The sequence below is a fragment of the Syngnathus scovelli genome, chromosome 6, assembly GCF_024217435.2.
Source record: "Syngnathus scovelli strain Florida chromosome 6, RoL_Ssco_1.2, whole genome shotgun sequence".
Taxonomy (NCBI): Eukaryota; Metazoa; Chordata; class Actinopteri; order Syngnathiformes; family Syngnathidae; genus Syngnathus; species Syngnathus scovelli.
In genome coordinates this window covers 2193452-2212756 of record NC_090852.1, presented here as the reverse complement: position 1 = coordinate 2212756, position 19305 = coordinate 2193452, and the positions used below count along the sequence as shown (strand labels likewise).

The 19305-nt window shown below is 44.5% G+C and overlaps 1 protein-coding gene across 3 annotated transcripts in view; it reads right to left on the bottom strand.

The window, feature by feature from the left end:
* Positions 1-19305, bottom strand: part of prmt7 (protein arginine methyltransferase 7) — a 28248-nt gene extending 8943 nt beyond the window's left edge. Inside the window, exons 1-14 of one of the 3 annotated variants that reach the window (XM_049723047.2) lie at positions 19015-19305; positions 16631-16667; positions 16139-16288; positions 12306-12414; positions 12049-12161; positions 11024-11253; positions 10741-10921; positions 10543-10670; positions 8440-8578; positions 8288-8371; positions 8159-8206; positions 7390-7479; positions 3409-3570; positions 2212-2286 (exon numbers count right to left, since the gene is read on the bottom strand). In XM_049723047.2, the coding sequence (XP_049579004.1) occupies positions 2212-2286; positions 3409-3570; positions 7390-7479; positions 8159-8206; positions 8288-8371; positions 8440-8578; positions 10543-10670; positions 10741-10921; positions 11024-11253; positions 12049-12161; positions 12306-12414; positions 16139-16288; positions 16631-16667; positions 19015-19109 (1641 nt within the window). In that variant the 5' untranslated portion in view covers positions 19110-19305. The remainder of the gene's footprint in view (positions 1-2211; positions 2287-3408; positions 3571-7389; positions 7480-8158; positions 8207-8287; positions 8372-8439; positions 8579-10542; positions 10671-10740; positions 10922-11023; positions 11254-12048; positions 12162-12305; positions 12415-16138; positions 16289-16630; positions 16668-19014) is intronic. The other 2 variants (XM_049723048.2, XM_049723049.2) reach the window with 2 other exon arrangements.

Here is a 19305-nt window from a genome sequence, read left to right as displayed (position 1 = left end):
CTCATCCACCCCCGGGGCCTTGCCACCAAGGAGTTTTTTAACTACCTCAGTGACTTGGACCCCAGAGATTGGAGAATCCGCCTCAGAGTCTCCAGGCCCTGCTTCCTCAATGGAAGGCGTGTAGGTGGAATTGAGGAGATCTTCGAAGTATTCTCCCCACCGACTCACGACGTCCCGAGTCGAGGTCAGCAGCACGCCATCCCCACTGTAAACAGTGTTGACGTTGCACTGCTTCCCCCTCCTGAGACGCCGGATGGTGGACCAGAATTTCCTCGAAGCCGTCCGAAAGTCATTCTCCATGGCCTCACCGAACTCCTCCCACCGCCCGGGTTTTTGCCTCAGCAACCGCCGAAGCCGCGTTCCGCTTGGCCATCCGGTACCTGTCAGCTGCCTCCGGAGTCCCGCAGGCCAAAACGGCCCAATAGGACTCCTTCTTCAGCTTGACGGCATCCTTTACCGCCGGTGTCCACCAGCGGGTTTGAGGATTGCCGCCACGACAGGCACCAACGACCTTACGGCCACAGCTCCGGTCGGCCGCCTCAACAATGGAGGCGCGGAACATGGTCCACTCAGACTCAATGTCCCCCGCCTCCCCCGGGACGTGGGAAAAGCTCTGCCGGAGGTGGGAGTTGAAGCTCTTCCTGACAGGAGATTCTGCCAGACGTTCCCAGCAGACCCTCACAGAGCGTTTGGGTCTGCCAGGTCGGACCGGCATCTTCCCCCACCATCGGAGCCAACCCACCACCAGGTGGTGATCAGTTGACAGCTCCGCCCCTCTCTTCACCCGAGTGTCCAAAACATGCGGCCGCAAATCCGATGACACGACTACAAAGTCGATCATCGAACTGCGGCCTAGGGTGTCCTGGTGCCAAGTGCACACATGGACACCCTTATGTTTGAACATGGTGTTCATTATTGAAAATCCGTGTCGAGCACAGAAGTCCAACAATAGAACACCGCTCGGGTTCAGATCAGGGGGGCCGTTCCTCCCAATCACGGCCTTCCAGGTCTCACTGTCATTGCCCATGTGAGCATTGAAGTCACCCAGTAGAACGATAGAGTCCCCAGAAGGAGCGCTCTCCAGCACTTCCTCCAGGGACCCCAAGAAGGGTGGGTACTCTGAGCTGCCGTTTGGTGCATAGACACAAACAATAGTCAGGACCCGTCCCCCCACCCGAAGGCGGAGGGAGGCTACCCTCTCGTTCACCGGGGTGAACCCCAATGTGCAGGCGCCCAGCCGGGGGGCAATAAGTATACCCACACCTGCTCGACGCCTCTCACCGTGGGCAACTCCAGAGTGGAAGAGAGTCCAGCCCCTCTCGAGGGCTTGTACCGGAACCCAAACTGTGTGTGGAGGCTAGTCCGACTATATCTAGTCGGAATCTTTCTGCCTCGCACACCAGCTCGGGCTCCTTTCCAGCCAGAGAGGTGACATTCCATGTCCCAAGAGCCAGCTTCTGCAGCCGGGGATCAGACCGCCAAAGTCCCTGCCTTTTGCTGCCGCCCAGCTCACACTGCACCCGACCCCTTCGGCCCCTCCCACAGGTGGAGAGCCCATGGGAAGGGGGACCCACGTTTCCATTTCGGGCTATGCCCGGCCGGGCCCCATGGGCGAAGGCCCGGCCACCAGACGCTCGCCTTCGAGCCCCGCCTCCAGGCCTGGCTCCAGAGGGAGGCCCCGGTGACCCGCGTCCGGGCGAGGGAAAACAAAGTCCATTTATGTTTTTCATCATAAGGGGCTTGGGTGAGCCGTGCTTTGTTCGACCCCTCACCTAGGACCCGTTTGCCATGGGTGACCCTACCAGGGGCATGAAGCCCCCGACAACATGGCTCCTAGGATCATAGGGGCACGCAAACCCCTCCACCACGATAAGGTGACGACTCGCGGAGGGGCCAGCTGTATTACCCAATTTTTTTTTCCAACATACTCGTTATGCTTGAGAGGTAACTGTTGAACTTAAATTTGCACTTCAATTTATTTTGAACCAACACTAAGACTCAGAGCATTGTCAGTATTATTTTGCAAAAAAGGTCTTCCTTTAACATCGTCTGTCATTGGTTTAATAGAAGTGTTATGTATTACAAGTACTAGTGTTATCGGTTACTTGGTATCGTTGATTACTGAGGAGTTGAGAACTCGAACATATGGGGTGGGAAAAAAAATGTGGTAGCGAAGTTCCTTAATTGTAATAATAAAATGTTTCATTTTACCTGGATCATTTCATCCATAGGCGTGACATCAAATCCCTCACATGTAACACACAGAGCACGTATCCTCCATAAATCCTAGCAAACAAGTAAAATGAGATGTCAACACCATCATTATGTGGCACTTTAAATATCGATTTTCATACAGTGTCACACTAATGTGAGAACAGCCGACTCCACATCCCTGCGGTTTGGTTTGGTATCATTTATGGATGCGAATCTCCTTTTGTATTTATTGATGATGTGAAATCATAAAGGTCCTCTTCAGCATAAGGCAACATGACCTTTTCAAGTATTTTGACACATTCAAATCTTCAATGCAAAAAACACTGTCTTATATTCAGGCCAATATGGTATATATAGCGCCAACATGCCCATACCCATCCATCTATTTTGTGTACCGCATGTCCCCACAGGGGTCGAGGGGGTGCTGGAGCCGATACCAGCAATCATCGGGCAGTAGGTGTGGGACACCCTGAACTGGTTGACAGCCAATCGCAGGGCACACAGACGAACAACCATCCACACTTACTTTCACACCTGTGGGCAATTTGGAGTGCTCAATCAGCCTACCAAGCATGTTTTTGCTATGTGGGAGGAAACCGGAGTGCCCGGACAAAACCCACGCAGGTACGGGGAGAACATGCAAACTCAAGACAAGGAAGGCCAGAGGTGGAATCGAATCCGCATTCTCTGAACTGTGAGGCAAACCAGTGCCCCACCGTGCTGCCCCATGCTCACATCATGGTGAAAAAAAACCCAAAAAACAAAACATTCAATCTTATTCCGGATCTGCTCACTGTTTCATAATCCAAAATAACTTCCGTTTTCTTTCCATCTGCTGTTTCTCTCATGCTTCCTTCTTCTGTCCTGTATTGCTGTTACCGCCAGTGCAAACCACTGCTGTCATTGGCAGCAATTGTGTCTCATTCACTCATACATGTTCTTCAAAGAGACAATGAACAAGGTGCAATGAACCCATCCATATATTTTCTGTACCGCTTGTCCCTACGGAGTCGCGGGCGTGCTGGAGCCTATTCCAGCAGTCATCGGGCAGTAGGCAAGGGAAGGACACTCTGAACCAGTTAAAATTAATGATGTTCATATGCAATTTGTTTTCTCCACATTCCCAATTTTACAAAGGACTAATTAAGATTAAAGCACACAAAACTGACAATATGACCAACTTTCATACTGTACCTGGAACTCTACTGCCACCATGTGAAGAGTGGCGGAGCAGGGCAGGATGGTGGCATTGGGTCGAAGAAGGCCCGCAAGGATGGTGCGGCAGTACCAAAAGTACAAAGAGTGCCATGGTAGCAGGCTTGTGCAGAAGTATGGTTCACCTATAAGCAGTGAAATCTGCAGCGAAAAGAGGTTAACTTCAGTGTAATTTATATACTTTACTGCACAAAAGGTTGACCTCCTTTCTTCTGTTGTATATCATATATTTACATGCATTTTTATGTTTTGTCTTTTTTAATGATTTTTGACTCTTTAAAAGAGTTAATATCAGCCTTTTAAAGAGCTCAGGCGCTAATAATTCAGTAATTTTCAGCACCACTTAGCCTCTTCAGGGTCCCGAGGATGCTAGAGCCTCTCCCAGATGACTTTGGGATAAAGGCAGACTGCATCCTGAACGCCAGTCAGTCACAGGGCACATAGAGACGAACATCATTCACACCCACATCGTGACAGAGCGGGAACATACATATGTATATATCCATCCATCCATCCATCCATCCATCCATCCATCCATCTTCTTCCGCTTATCCGGGGTCGGGTCGCGGGGGAAGCAGCTTTAGGAGAGACTCCCAGACTTCCCTCTCCCCAGCCACTTCATCCAGCTCATCCCGGGGGATCCCAAGGCTTTCCCAGGCCAGCTGAGAGGCATAGTCTCTCCAGCGCGTCCTGGGTCGTACCCGGGGTCTCCTACCGGTGGGACATGCCCGGAACACCTCCCCAGGGAGGCATCCAGAAGGCATCCTGATGAGATGCCCGAGCCACCTCATCTGGCTCCTCTCAACATGGAGGAGTAGCGACTCTACTCCGAGTCTCTCCCGGATGACCGAGCTTCTCACCCTATCTCTAAGGGAGAGCCAGGACATCCTGCGGAGAAAACTCATTTCGGCCGCTTGTATCCTGGATCTCGTTCTTTCGGTCACGACCCATAGCTCGTGACCATAGGTGAGGGTAGGAGCGTAAATCGACTGGTAAATTGAGAGCTTTGCCTTTTGGCTCAGCTCTCTCTTTACCACGGCAGACCGGTACAGAGTCCGCATTACTGCCGACACTGCACCGATCTGCCTGTCGATCTCGCGCTCCATCCTCCCCTCACTCGTGAACAAGACCCCAAGATACTTGAACTCCTCCACTTGGGGCAGGATCTCATCCCCAATCCGGAGAGGGCATTCCACCCTTTTCTGACCGAGGACCATTGACTCGGATTTGGAGGTGCTGACCCTCATCCCGACCGCTTCACACTCGGCTGCGAACCGCTCCAGTGAGAGCTGGAGATCACGGCCTGAAGAAGCCAACAGCACCGCGTTGTCTGCAAAAAGCAGAGACGCGATGCTAAGGTCCCCAAACCGGAACCCCTCTACGCCTAGAAATTCTGTCCATAAAAGTAGTGAACAGAATCGGTGACAAAGGGCAGCCTTGGCGGAGTCCAACCCTCACTGGGAACGAATCCGACTTACTGCCGGAAATGCGGACCAAACTCTGGCATCGGTGATACAGGGACCGAACTGCCCTTATCAGATGGCTCGGCACCCCGTACTCCCGAAGAACCCTCCACAAAACCTCCCGAGGGACACAGTCGAACGCCTTCTCCAAGTCCACAAAACACATGTGGACTGGTTGGGCGAACTCCCATGCACCCTCGAGGGTCCTGCCGAGGGTGTAGAGCTGGTCCACTGTTCCACGGCCAGGACGAAAGCCACACTGCTCCTCCTAAATCCGAGGTTCGACCTCCCGACGGACCCTCCACTCCAGCACCCCTGAATAGACCTTACCAGGGAGGCTGAGGAGTGTGATTCCCCTGTCATTGGAACACACCCTCCGGTTCCCCTTCTTAAAGAGGGGAAACCACCACCCCAGTCCGCCAATCCAGAGGCACTGTCCCTGATGTCCACGCAATGTTGTAGAGGCGTGTCAGCCATGACAGCCCCACAACATCCAGAGCCTTTAAGAACTCCGGGCGGATCTCATCCACCCCCGGGGCCTTGCCACCGAGCAGTTTTTTAACTACCTCAGTGCCTTCGACCCCAAAGATTGGAGAGTCCGCCTCAGAGTCTCCAGGCCCTGCTTCCTCAATGGAAGGCGTGTAGGTGGAATTGAGGAGGTCTTCGAAGTAGTCTCCCCACCGACTCAGGACGTCCCGAGTCGAGGTCAGCAGCACGCCATCCCCACTGTGAACAGTGTTGACATTGCACTGCTTCCCCCTCCTGAGACGCCGGATGGTGGACCAGAATTTCCTCGAAGCCGTCCGGAAATCATTCTCCATGGCCTCGCCAAACTCCTCCCACGCCCGGGTTTTTGCCTCAGCAACCGCCAAAGCCGCGTTCCGCTTGGCCATCCTGTACCTGTCAGCTGCCTCCGGAGTCCCACAGGCCAAAACGGCCCGATAGGACTCCTTCTTCAGCTTGACGGCATCCCTTACCGCCGGTGTCCACCAGCAGGTTCGGGGATTGCCGCCACGACAGGCACCAATGACCTTACGGCCACAGCTCCGGTCAGCCGCCTCAACAATGGAGGCGCGGAACATGGTCCACTCGGACTCAATGTCCCCCGCCTCCCCCTGGACGTGGGAAAAGCTCTGCCGGAGGTGGGAGTTGAAGCTCTTCCTGACAGGGGATTCTGCCAGACGTTCCCAGCAGACCCTCACAGAGCGTTTGGGTCTGCCAGGCCGCACGCATCTTCCCCCACCATCGGAACCAACCCACCACCAGGTGGTGATCAGTTCACAGCTCTGCCCCTCTCTTCGCCCGAGTGTCCAAAACATGCGGCCGCAAATTCGATGACATGACTACAAAGTCGATCATCGAACTGCGGCCTAGGGTGTCCTGGTGCCAAGTGCACACATGGACACCCTTATGTTTGAACATGGTGTTCATTATAGAAAATCCGTGTCGAGCACCGAAGTCCAATAACAGAACACCGCTCGGGTTCAGATCGGGGGGCCGTTCCTCTCAATCACGCCCTTCCAGGTCTCATTGTCATTGCCCACATGAGCATTGAAGTCACCCAGTAGAACAATAGAGTCCCCAGAAGGAGCGCTCTCCAGCACTTACTCCAGGGACCCCGAGAAGTGTGGGTACTCTGAGCTGCTGTTTGGTGCATAGACACAAACAACAGTCAGGACCCGTCCCTCCGCCCGAAGGCGGAGGGAGGCTACCCTCTCGTTCACCGGGGTGAACCCCAATGTGCAGGCGCCCAGCTGGGGGGCAATAAGTATACCCACACCTGCTCGACGCCTCTCACCGTGGGCAACTCCAGAGTGGAAGAGAGTCCAGTCCCTCTCGAGAGAGCTAGTACCGGAACCCGAACTGCGTGTGGAGGTAAGTCCGACTATATCTGGTCGGAACTTTTCTGCCTCGCACACCAGTTCAGGCTCCTTTCCAGCCAGAGAGGTGACATTCCATGTCCCAAAAGCCAGCTCCTGCAGCCGGGCATCGGACCGCCAAGGTCCCTGCCTTTGGCCGCCACCCAGCTCACACTGCACCCAACCCCTTTGGCCCCTCCCACAGGTGGTGAGCCCATGGAAACGGGGACCTTTTTTACATACATACATATATATATACATACATATGTATATACATACATATACATATATATATATATATATATATATATATATATATATATATATATATACATACATACATATACATATACGTACATATACATATACATATACATATATACATACATACATATACATATACATATACATATATACATATACATACATATATATATATATATATATTCTGGTTTTCAGGGGTGATTCTTGTTGTTCATCGGTATTTGAAGTCTGTTCTGCCAGGCATCTGCCCGATACTATCGCCAATGTTGTGATGCTACTGCAGCCATGGTGCATCAAACAGAAGCTGGCTGATGAATTTTAGGAATTGGAAATCAAAGATATTGTTGCAGTAGTTTAGTGGTCATGAAAGATACCTGCTCTCCTCCTAAATCTTTACTGGTCAGCTGCTCAGGCCTGATATCCAGCAGCTCAACTTGTCCTCTCATTGAGTTGGCTTCCAGGACCTGGTGATAGAATGGGGAACATCAGCTCCACTTTTAAAGCTATGAATACAGTGGAACATGGGAGTTTCCCCAACCAGTCCAATGTGTTTTTTGGACTTTTTGGTGTTGGACCGTATACTTAGGAAATACTCGTGTGGGTGCTCCTAGACGGCTGTCCCTGTACGACCAGTGTCAGCAGTTAGTTGGAATAGTTTCCAATGAGGATTGGACTCTGCCAAGGCTGCCCTTTGTTACTGATGCCGGTCACAACTTTTACGGATAGAATTTCTAGGCGCAGCCAAGGGGATGGGGCGGTCCCGGTTGGTGGACTCAGTACTATTACATCCCTATTTTTTTGTAGATGATGTGGTTCTGTTAACTTTATAGAACTGAGATTATCAACCATCACTGGAGTGGTTGGGATGAAAATCAGAACCTTCAAATCTGAGCCTGTGATACTATGTGAGAAAAGGATTATGTGCTTTCTTCAGGTTCGGGACACTATCAAGCCCCAAGTGGAGAAGTTAAAGTATTTAAAACAAGAGAAGGGAAGATGAAGCTGGAGATTGACAGGTGGATCAGTGCAATGTCATACACTGTACTGGTCTGTCATGCATGCTAACCCTAACCCGAAAGACTTCATTCTATTTAAGAGTATTCAACCTTTGACATTCTATTGTACTTTTACACATATGCTGACCTGCTCAATAACCTGTTTCGTCATGCTGAAGTTTTCCAAACTGTAGACCTGAGAAGAATTAGTGAGAAAAGAGGACAAGTCAATTTAAGTGAGTGTTGTGTAGGGGAAGCAAAAACGATCATAGCATACTTTTTTGGCTCCCAAGAGCTGTGCAAACACAGGAAGAAGACTTCCATCACTCACTCCGAGACAGATGCTGTCCTCCTTCAGCACCTGGAGTTAGCACAATTAAAAAGAAATACCACACATACAGGTAATATCAGACAGTTCGGTTCACTTACACTGTGCAGTGCATTGACATAGCTCTTTGTGCGAACTTTGTCATTAAGTTCACCAAATCGTGGTCGGTTCCAAACCAAGTGGGCCTGGCATGTACAGGACGGCCGGGAGCGAATCACGTTGTCCTGTGAATGTTGTCGGCTTAAAACAGCCACAATGCAGACAGTAAAAATGAGTAATAAATCCTCATAATTTAGTGTTTATCTCAGAGCCTCTCGTAGTTTCGAAAAGTATGTTACAGTATCTGCTGGACCAGACATGGGCAAACTATGGCTCGGCCTGTAGTATGCATCCGTCCCGCGGAGCTTTTTAATCCAACCTGTTGACCTTGTCCAACTAAAAATATCTACTATATACCTACTATATCTCTACAATACTTCTTCTTGTGCCTCCAATACTCCCGTTTCACTATTAAAGAGCACACTTACCATTGGTGGACCTTTGAGGAAATGCAGTTTATTAGTTTGGCAAGCCACATTCACTGTCTTTCTGCACGAAAGAAATGGGTCTTGTCAGCCCACTCTCAAGCAACAGTTGTGCACCTTGTGCTCACAGGGACCTTGATGAGCAGAAGCGCTTGCCGAGAATATTTATCGACTACTTTTGCTGATACTCTTGCATGATAACGTAACTTTTTTAAGAAAAATAAGCCGGCTCCTTTTAGCACTTTCGACAGTTTTCGCTCTGAGCTTGGGGCTTCAAAATGCACCATGCAATCAAAGTCGTCTACAGTCAAACCAGGTTTTCGAACGTCCCGGTTCTCTAACAAATCGGAATTCGAACGAAAAATTGGAGATTTGGTTCGGTTGTCGAACAAAATTCGGATGTCGAACCTCGCGAGATGAGTCGAAAGGACCCGAGAAAACCCGACAGCGCTGCCCGGATGCCGACTGACTCCGTTCATTATTGTATTTTCGTTTCTTTGAGGATTGTATTAACCCCTAATCATGCCTCCCAAGAAAGCAAGTGGGAGCAGTAAAGCCATCCTAAAACACAAAGATGCTCTTAAAGCAATGCGACAGTGAGCGCCCTGCGCGCTGCAGTTGCGCGATCGGACCAAATTAAGCTCCCTACGCACTGAGGTCCGCTTAAATTTTGGAAATTACATCAGGACTTTAAAAATATCTTCTAAATTTCAGCGACGGCTCTGTCACAATACTGTGACCAGCGCGGTGCAGTTACGCGGTCGGCGGCGCCCTACGGTTGCGCGTTCGGCGGTGCGCTATAGTTGCGCGATCGGACAAAAATGTGCAAATGAAAAAATGCTTAAAAAAGGCGTTTTTTGTTGTTGTCTTGGAACGGATTAAAATTGTTTCCATTATTAGTAATGGGAAAAATAGATTCGGAATTCGATCGATTCACTTCTCGAACTACCTTCTGAAACGGATTGTGGTCGAAAACCGAGGTTTGACTGTATTTGCTGTGAGAACAAGTTCAATCGGTGGTACTTCTTTCGGGTCTGTTTTCCCTTGTATAAAAAATGGCCTTTAATTAGCTTTATTCACCCGTTGCTATTTGCTGCCTATTGTGAATGAACATACCAAAGAAAAGGAAAGTAGACAGTAAGTGCCAGAGTGGACAGCAAAATAACTTTTTCACAGAAGTTATTAACGGCTGTATGCCTAGTATGCCAAGAAGCTATTGCAGTTTTCAAAGAATACAATGAAATGAAAAAACATATCTGGTGATTGGACGGTGATTGTGTTAACAGCTAAGTGTTAGGCACTTGGCTTGGGCAGACCTACGTCTCCATTCTTTTCTGTTTTGCATCTGATTCTTTTAACGTGTATGTAAATTGAGCTGTATCAACATTTGTTTTCCATTGGTGGACTGACTGCTTTCCAGGTTGTTCCACATTGTTAAGGTGCGTGCATGTGTGTGCCCATCTCTGAGAACACACATCCATTCAAGAGCTACTAATGCTCTTTTGCCCTCCCTCGCAAAAGCATCTCACACAAATGAAGCAAATAAAGAGCAACTTTTAACTTTATACAACTATACACAACAATTTAGAAGCTCCTCAGTAATGGTGAACCTTGACAGAGAAAACCGAAAAGTAACTTTTTGTTATAAGTTGATTAATGTATGGGTAAACAATGTTGTACCTGTGAGACTGGAGGCTGTACCACAAACTGTAGTCATCGTGGTCAACATTTAGACTCAGATCTTCTCCTTTTGTCACCTTGCACTCAATAGGCAGGAAATAAACACTCTGCATCCAGTGGTCTCGCCACTAGCACAAACCACCACAGTTGAGCACACATGACAGCCGACATTGATGGGACAAGACTTGTTTAACTTACTGGAGCCATCTTTGGCTGTGGGTATGTCCAGCTGGGAGCCATGGTACACACAATGGTTCCACTGGAATCCATGTCTAGGTCCCACCAGGAGAGCACCACTTGAGCCTGACCACTAGTTTGAGCCACAAACTGAGAGGAGTAGGACTGGGGGGCACTGCTTATAGGCTTACTAAAGTCCACACTGATTAGCAAAGGTTTCATGCAAAAACAAAAATACATAAAAATCATTAACTAATAATTACTGGTGATGGTAATATTTATTAAAAGACCAGATGCTTCATACCTAAACATGGTGCAGACTGGACCCAAAGCAGTGAAGCTATGGGGTGAAATCTGGCTGAGCTGAATGTCACATACTGCATGAGAGCCGCTGCAGTTGGCTACAGCAGGCGGGGGTAACAATTGAGTGCCCTGCACCTCTATTGGCTGCAGCTGAGCCCAGCTCCATAATAGTTGTGACTCCACCAGCTGGGCATAGACAGTGGCCCGGTGTGGGACTGCCACACAACCTTTCTAGAAGGAGGAGGGAAAAATGGATTTTCTATATTCACTTTTCAAGTGACTACTTGTGTCATTAGACAGTGCAAATGTGTTGCAATATTCATTATTTACACATATAACACCATTTAAAAAGTGATGGTAGCAACATATAGATGTTTCAGCGAATGTGTTGACTGTGGAGCCCATAGCACGAAAACCCGTGCCAGTGTGCAAATCGGTGATGTGATCAATACAGATGCCTATGCGGGTCACATAAAATCGATACATTTTTCTGAGCGATATAATTTTCCAGAAACTATAACAATAATATAATGTATTGTTTTTGTAATTATTTTTAACCCACTCATATTGTGATTATGTTATAGCAAAATAATTGAAGTACATTCTTTTTTTAGTGTAATTATCTTTCATGTCATCTCTCGAAGCACAATTCTTCCCTTCAAGCCATTGTGACATGGAGCCCAAAAGAAAAAGAAAGATTTATGCGGGACCATTTCGATCTCAGTTCGGAAAATCAGATATCCCAAGTTATAATCCAATGTGTTTTGCGTTACCTACAAAAGCGATGCTTTTATCTATCATACAGTATTTAATGTGCAGTTCCAAGCAGATTTTAATGCTCTACAAAAAAAAATTCATACACTTGTTCAACAAGGAAGTTGTCTCACGTCATTTTAATTAATAGTTGGTATTCAAAAGTTAACTTTCCAGAGTACAAAACTGGTAATGTTTCAATTCGTGAAGAAGGTTTTAGGCAACAATAATTAAAAAATAAGAATGAAGCAAATCTGCAAATGTTTATGTTACCTGAACAAGATTCTGGTGAGCATGTTCATAGCTCGGCAGAGCCCCTTCACCAATCAGCTCTGTATCAAAAAGTTCTGTGATGAGGACATTGGCCTTCATTTCCATATCTTCACCTGATATTGATCACAAACAACACATCTAATCACTTGAAGGACACATTTCCATGAAAGATGAAGACATTGATGAATGCAACTTTCACTTGCTATACATCGAAACAATAGAGCATAATAATAGGAGTATTCAAATCTATATACAACCTGGCCCAACAGTAACGTCAGTCGAGTGTTTGTTGATAATCTTGATTTTGTCAGCAAAGCCATTTTTCTCCACAATGCACTTAGCGGCCTTAGCCACAGGCTTGAAAACCTGCAGACAAATATACACATTAGTTTACTTTTTTTTTTTTAAATTAGATTTGCAGGGCAATTTTTCTAGATGATTTTTTAAGATAATTCTGAATCCGCCCTTTTTTTCTGTAGCACATTTCATAATAAGGGTAATATGGTTTTCATAATAATAAGATACAGTATCCATCCTGTATCCATTCATCCAGTATCTATCCATCCAGTATCCAGCCATCCAGTTTTCATCTTGTTTCCATCCAGTATCTATCTGTCTGTCCATCCGGCCGTCCATCCGTAAGTCAGTCATCCGGATTGCGCAAGCATTTTTAGGGCTAACTGGAAAACAAAACTGAAAATACCTAAAAGAATGGATGTAAAAGAATCAGAACAATTACCGTAATTTTTAAAATATCATGTAAAAGTATTTTTAACGTGGGATGTTCTCCCCATTGAAAAAAAACACAGACATATCATAGAAAATCCACTTTTTTTGCTTTTGTATTCATTTTATTGTGTACTTGGAGTCTCCAAGATTGTAGAAAAGTGTAATCTATCCCTCCAGGTGCTGCAGAGATACTTTCATGATCTGTTAAGGGGCTATTCTTTTACTCCGTTCAGATTTCTCCGTTTTCTATTATGTATTTTTATCTATTACATCACATCATCGTACTATGTAGAATGATAATAAAGGTTTTCTGATTTTCTGATTTCTGTTGGGGCGGACTACCAAACAAGGTAATAGGTGTGGCCAAACGGTTTCACAAATCCGTCATCTTTATTACTCTGCAAGTTTTGTAGTCCAAACAACTCGAGGATGCCAAAGTGGAGAGATCAAAATATTCCGTTGTTGGATGCATCAAGCCACACAATTTATTGCACCGTCCCCCAGCATCAGAACCTCAAAGAAATGCCTGGTCAAATGAAATTTTTCAAGCAGTGTTCCCGCATCTGTGGGCGAAGTCCTGCTTGTTCAAAGATGAGTGTTTCAGAAATCTTTTGTCAGTGTAAAAAAGGATTCGCCGAAAGACTTTGTTTCGTTAGTGGTTCTGTTCCTTCAATCTATGGAAACGACGGACGCAGTAAAGTGTTAAGCTTGAGATGACACAAAAGTAATAAACTGTATTTCACTTTAATAATATTGTAGCTGCACTCGTCTTCATAGCATTAGCGTCTTTCTGTTGATTTTAGAGCTATGTGCGCTATGTTTTCACTTCTTGTGTGTATTTTGAGTAGTTGTATCAGATGAATTGCATCGAAGGCGCTGTATTATTCTTTGGGAACACGATAATGTGTGAAATGCATTTATTAACTTTTTGCTAGCGTTAGCATTAGCTTACTGATTAACTTGACTGTAGTGCTTGTTTACAAGACGTGTTCATAAATATTGTGAGGGGATTTTACGATGTTATGTACATATGGGCAAGTCTTCTGCCGTTGACATCGTTTAATCAATCAAAAAGTTTGGGGCGCAAGTAAAGACTACCTCGGCTAAAAAACTACAAATACTATGTCGACCGGGAAGGGAGGCGCACATCTTGCGGCCTGGAGGGAGTGGGGTGTGAAGTATCTCATTTGCATTTAAAGAGTCTGCACCAAAAAGGCTTGCTCTCAGCCGCGCCTCAGAACAAGCATAAAAGAGGTACTTGTTATCAAAATGAGGAATTCTGATAAAAGCATTGCTGTTCCACTTTATATAGACCACAACTGAATCAGTAAAACGTAAAACAGAAGAATTTATTCATGTGATACATAAATTTTAATTCAAGGTTGGATTTTCCCACTCTTTTTTTTTGGTGCTATATCATATGGATATAAAAATGAATTGTTAAAATATAAATAAATAAAAATCTCATCTCAACCAGGAGTGCCAATAATCATGGAGGACAGTGCATTCTTCACTCACCATATTGGAAAAATAATGCTCAACTTGGGCCCAGTCGGATAAGATTCCTGTGGTATGACTAGTACAAGACATGGTTGGCTCAAGGGTGACTGTTGTCTGTTGCTAAGGTAAATCTTTGTGTATTAGATAAGATGCCACTTGTGAAGAATTATACGCTATTCTTTTCAGTATACGAACAAACTTCTCAGTCTCACAGCCATTGTGTGATTACAGCTGAACCTTGATTTTACACGCTTCAATTGTACGCAACTTAATGTCTAACATGGTTTGGTCATGGACCCCAATTTTTTTGTCATTGTATTTTAAATGGACGATATTGTATAAATTGCAGTGTGAAAAAAGTTTCTACTGTAGACTACGCAACGGAGTGTCGTTCTTTTTCTCCTTTCGTGTTCCTCAGTAACATGGCACTGCTAAACTCCCGTCAAGCCGTTGTCCATCTTGCTTAAAGGGACCACAGCACTAACATAAAGGTTGTGCAGGGTCCGGCAAAATGATCTGACACGTTTGTAGGTTTAATAAAATGCAAATAAATCTTTTTTTTTTTTTTTTCGAAAAGTACATATGCCATTTTGTTTTGTTTCATTTCATTTTCGTTTTGTTTTCGAATAATGTTATTTTGGTCTTACAGCTGCCACATTTATCTGGAATTCTGGCGGTGCAAGGACGGCCGGTTGCTTTTCGTTTCAATGCTGATCCACTGGCTCTGAAGTTAGTAACCGATAACAAGATCGTGTTTCGAGCAAGTACGGGATCATGTCTACCAAGTCTGAAGCACCAATGGAACGCTCGTTGTGTTGCAGTTACAGATTCGTTCTTGATAAACGTTTCCACAATGAAAGGGTGATACTCACCAGTCCAATTCATGTTAGCAACTGAAACAAAATACCATTATTCAAAAACGAAACGAAAATAAAACAAAACTAAACAAAACGGCATTATACGTACTTTTCGAAAATTAAAAAAAAACTGTTTGGTATCTTTAATTTATTTGCATTTTATTATATTAAACCTACAAATGTGTCAGATTATTTTGCCGGACCTTGTACATTACCACAATGGAACAAACCCACCGGCAGTAAGCAGAGGCAGGTAAAGACTAATAATCATATTGTATTAATATTCACCCAGAACCATGATGTTATTCCCCAAATGCAAACGTGTATTTCCCTACTGCAATTTCCCATTTGCAGGTATGCTTGGCCCTAAATGTTTTCCCCTTCCAAGACTTTCTAAATAACTTGCTTTCAGGGTTAACGTGATTCCCAAATTCTGGAACCCAAAGTCCACGTAAAATTGAGGTTTAGCTGTGTTAGCTACAAACAACACTGGAACCTTTACTTATTTCAAATGTTTTTTAACTACAGAATAATATAGCTCCCATCTTATGCCGTTATTTTTTTTATTCTTTACATACATTGAATTATACTGTACTGTGTTGTACCAACTAAAACCCATGATTAAAAGGTAAAGTAAAGTTGACTCCCATCTCATGGAAATATCCTTTGGGATTCCAGTGACCCGCGGGATTCCTGGAAAAATGTCAACATACAGTCTGCACACAGCAGAATGCCTGAAAAGGCAGGTATAATCATTTTACTCAACAAGTACACTTTTTGAGTTCATAGTGTAACTGCAGCTAATCTGAATTGGGTTGCCAAGTTATTGTATTTTATTTGACGAAAGGCTAGCCTTCCTCTACATGTTCTGCTTGATTTATTATTTCACATACGTATTAATCAGAATACAGTGTTTAGACTAAGGGGGCAACATACAAATTTATGCAATTTTTTTTTGCCTTGAGTTCCCCTTTAAAAGGTTAAGGAGAATGCTGTAAAATTACCTCCACAGCATAGCAGAAGTCAGCTCCAGCGGTAACAGCCATCATGGACAATAAGCCAGTTCCTGTTCCAATGTCCAGGACAATGACACTCTCACCCTTAGCCTGGACATGGGCCACAGCTGCCCGGATGCCCTGGTAGTACTTTTTATTCTATAGACGGAAAGCATATCTGCTTCAGGGTAAGAAAGCAACCCATCCAAAGTCATATTGTAAATTACTGTAATAATAATTCAAATAGAAAATACTTTTACTATTGAATCCAAGATACAATACGTGGTGATTGACATCTTAATATAAATTAGAAATAAAAAAAAGAGGTTTTCTGCCCCCCTCCCCCCAAACAAAATCAACCTAAGAGCATGTGTTCCCATAGATTAACATCAAGGTTGGATCACGTAACACGGTGTTTCAGCAGACTAATTCATTTTAGTAGACTAATATCACTTAACTCCTTGCACAGGTATATTTTTAATTTTTCCCCAGCACTCTCACCCTGTCATGATCATACAGCATATCAGCATAGCTGGACCTGGAAGAAAAAAAAACCCACACATTTAAGATAAACTAAACAACAGAGTTGAGGGACTGGAGTCACATGAGTTGACTGAAGTCAGACTCAACTTGAGTCACATTTTAGGATTGTGACTTGCTTGGCTAAAGCTAATGACAGACTCAATTTCCCTTTGACTTGCATTAATGAGAGTATTTGACATACTAAAAACAGGACTTGGAAAGTTTTGAGTTTACAGTCATAATTCAGCATGTAAAACAGTGTGCTTTGTTCTATTTTTAGAGTAATGTATTTTTATTCTCACAACAGCCATCTGATGATACACACAAAAGCTCCCTCCAATTACGCCACCAAGCATTGTTGGTAATGGCCTGTGTCAGTAACAAGAGCCCAGACGTTCAGGCGCATTTCACCAAAAACACATTTTGTTCAACCTCTCGTCGTAGGAGGGCACTGTATTCATATTGGTCAATGCCCAAGGACCACTCATAGATTGTCACACTATGTGGCTAACGACTGACATGCCAGACTTTCGTGGTCGTGAGCTGTCCCAGACACCAGCATACCAATTGTGGATTATGTCACACTGCACGGGCTCTGACATGTCTAGACAAATCAAACTTGGCCACAACACACTAGGGAACATCTTCATTAGAATTTTATGCAGAGGTGTACAAATTACAATTTTTTAGACAAATGATTTATTGTATTTTTGGTCATTAAGAAGAGTTGGGAGGGCGTTATATATTTTCTTCTTTTAGAATTCGCTATTACATTTCCAAAAACGCTGACCATTCACCTTTTTACTGTTTTTTGTCACCGTCCTGTCTCTGTATGCCCCCCTTTGTTTGTGCTGTTTTTGTTTTTTTATGGAACCATCCTCCAAATTTGCACACTTATACACACAAATGAACTTTTTGAAAAAAAAAAAAAATCTCATTTGATCTTACCGTTTGCTAATGTATATCTTTATGCATATATTCAATTGAAATTGTTATGGCTTCATATGACTTACATTTCTCCTGGGTTCCACGTTGGAAAGATATAGAGCACCGGACTTCTAATGAGGAGGCCTTCAGCTGAGTGTGGCCGTTTAAAGCACCTTTTCAGATAGGCGGCAGATTTCAATTGAATATATAACGATCTATGAACAATTCATATGACATAAAGCCTTTTGGAACACGTCATGTTTACATATGTTGGGGACTGGCGAAAGAAAATAGGAGTAACAGAGCACTTAGTATTTCGCAGAGGCTGCTCATTTGTTGCTCTTAAATAAGCCACGGAGAGGCTAATCCTTGTGATATGTTGAAGTAGTCATAAGTAGAGATGTCAATGTGACTTTTGGTGCCAATCGATAGCGGTTTTTATACGATTTAAAGGGATTGTACAATGATTTCCAATGGGGAAATTGACATTGCTTCTTTCTATGACATCATCAATCAAGTTATAGAGGTTGTGTGGCCCTATTCCTCATTAAAAGTGGGTGTTTTTAAAAGCATTCATTGTTTCATTATTTTTCTAAAATGAATGGATAAAATCTAAATTGCTAACTTTCATTTTCCTGCTCAAAAAATTACAAACTGGGCTACTTAGTGAAAAATTAACCATCTTCGCTTTTGTGTCCCTTTAATATCTGAAGTAGTAATTCTAGTAAGAGTGAATTGGTGTGTACGGAAGGTGATATAGTAGGGCAGTGGTCCGCTGTGGTCAGATACAACATCAGATACTCATTTGTTGTACGGCAACCATTCCATTCCTGCAGTGGTGATAAAATTCAATTTGGGTGTATACGTATGTATGCACTGCCACAGAATGTGTGTGAGGTTTTCTTTAAGAATTTTTCTATGGCCTGTTACCGAGTGGTCTGCAGACTGGTACTGGAACTCAGACCGGTGGTTGCAGACTGCTGTAGTGGGAGCAAAAACCCAGAAAAAAATAAAAATAAAAAATCTCACTATTTTTCACAACCCAAACTTGGCAAGTACATGAAACGCTATATAAGGTTTTATTCATTACAAATAATGACCTGTGATACTCAAGTTTTGTTGGGCGTGTTCATGCAACGGCAAACATGCAGAAAATCTTAGTGTGCAACATCAAATTATTATGAATTGCTATATTATTCTGGTGGGCAGTACAGCTTGGCTCACTACATTTCCCAAGAAATTCACCAATCACTGCTATCTTGCTCACAAAACATTAAAACGACTTCCATTGCGCATTAATATCGACTGGAAAAACACGATGCACATTAAACATAGCTGCACTTCTAATTTGGATTATGTTTACCCTATATATTGTTTTCTTCATTTGAGTTCATTTGAGTAATTTCTAACCCGAGACACGTTGTGATGTGAGCTACCTGGCAATCTCTTGGTGATAGTCGTACTCTTCGCTCTCCTTCACGCAGTCAAAACCTTCAGTTGTCGGTTTGACTCGTCCACAGAATGCCTTCATTTCTGCGCAATCGCTTCAATAATTTTCGACTTTGTGGAAACAAACAAAACTCTCAATTAAAATTACAATGTCCTTATAAGTTTAAGTCTACACATCCAGGATTACAGGCAGTTTACGCCACAATCGTCGTCCAAGATAATAACCTACATAAATAGCAAGCCTGCACGCCACGGCTTCGTAAGCTAGTCGGGGCAAA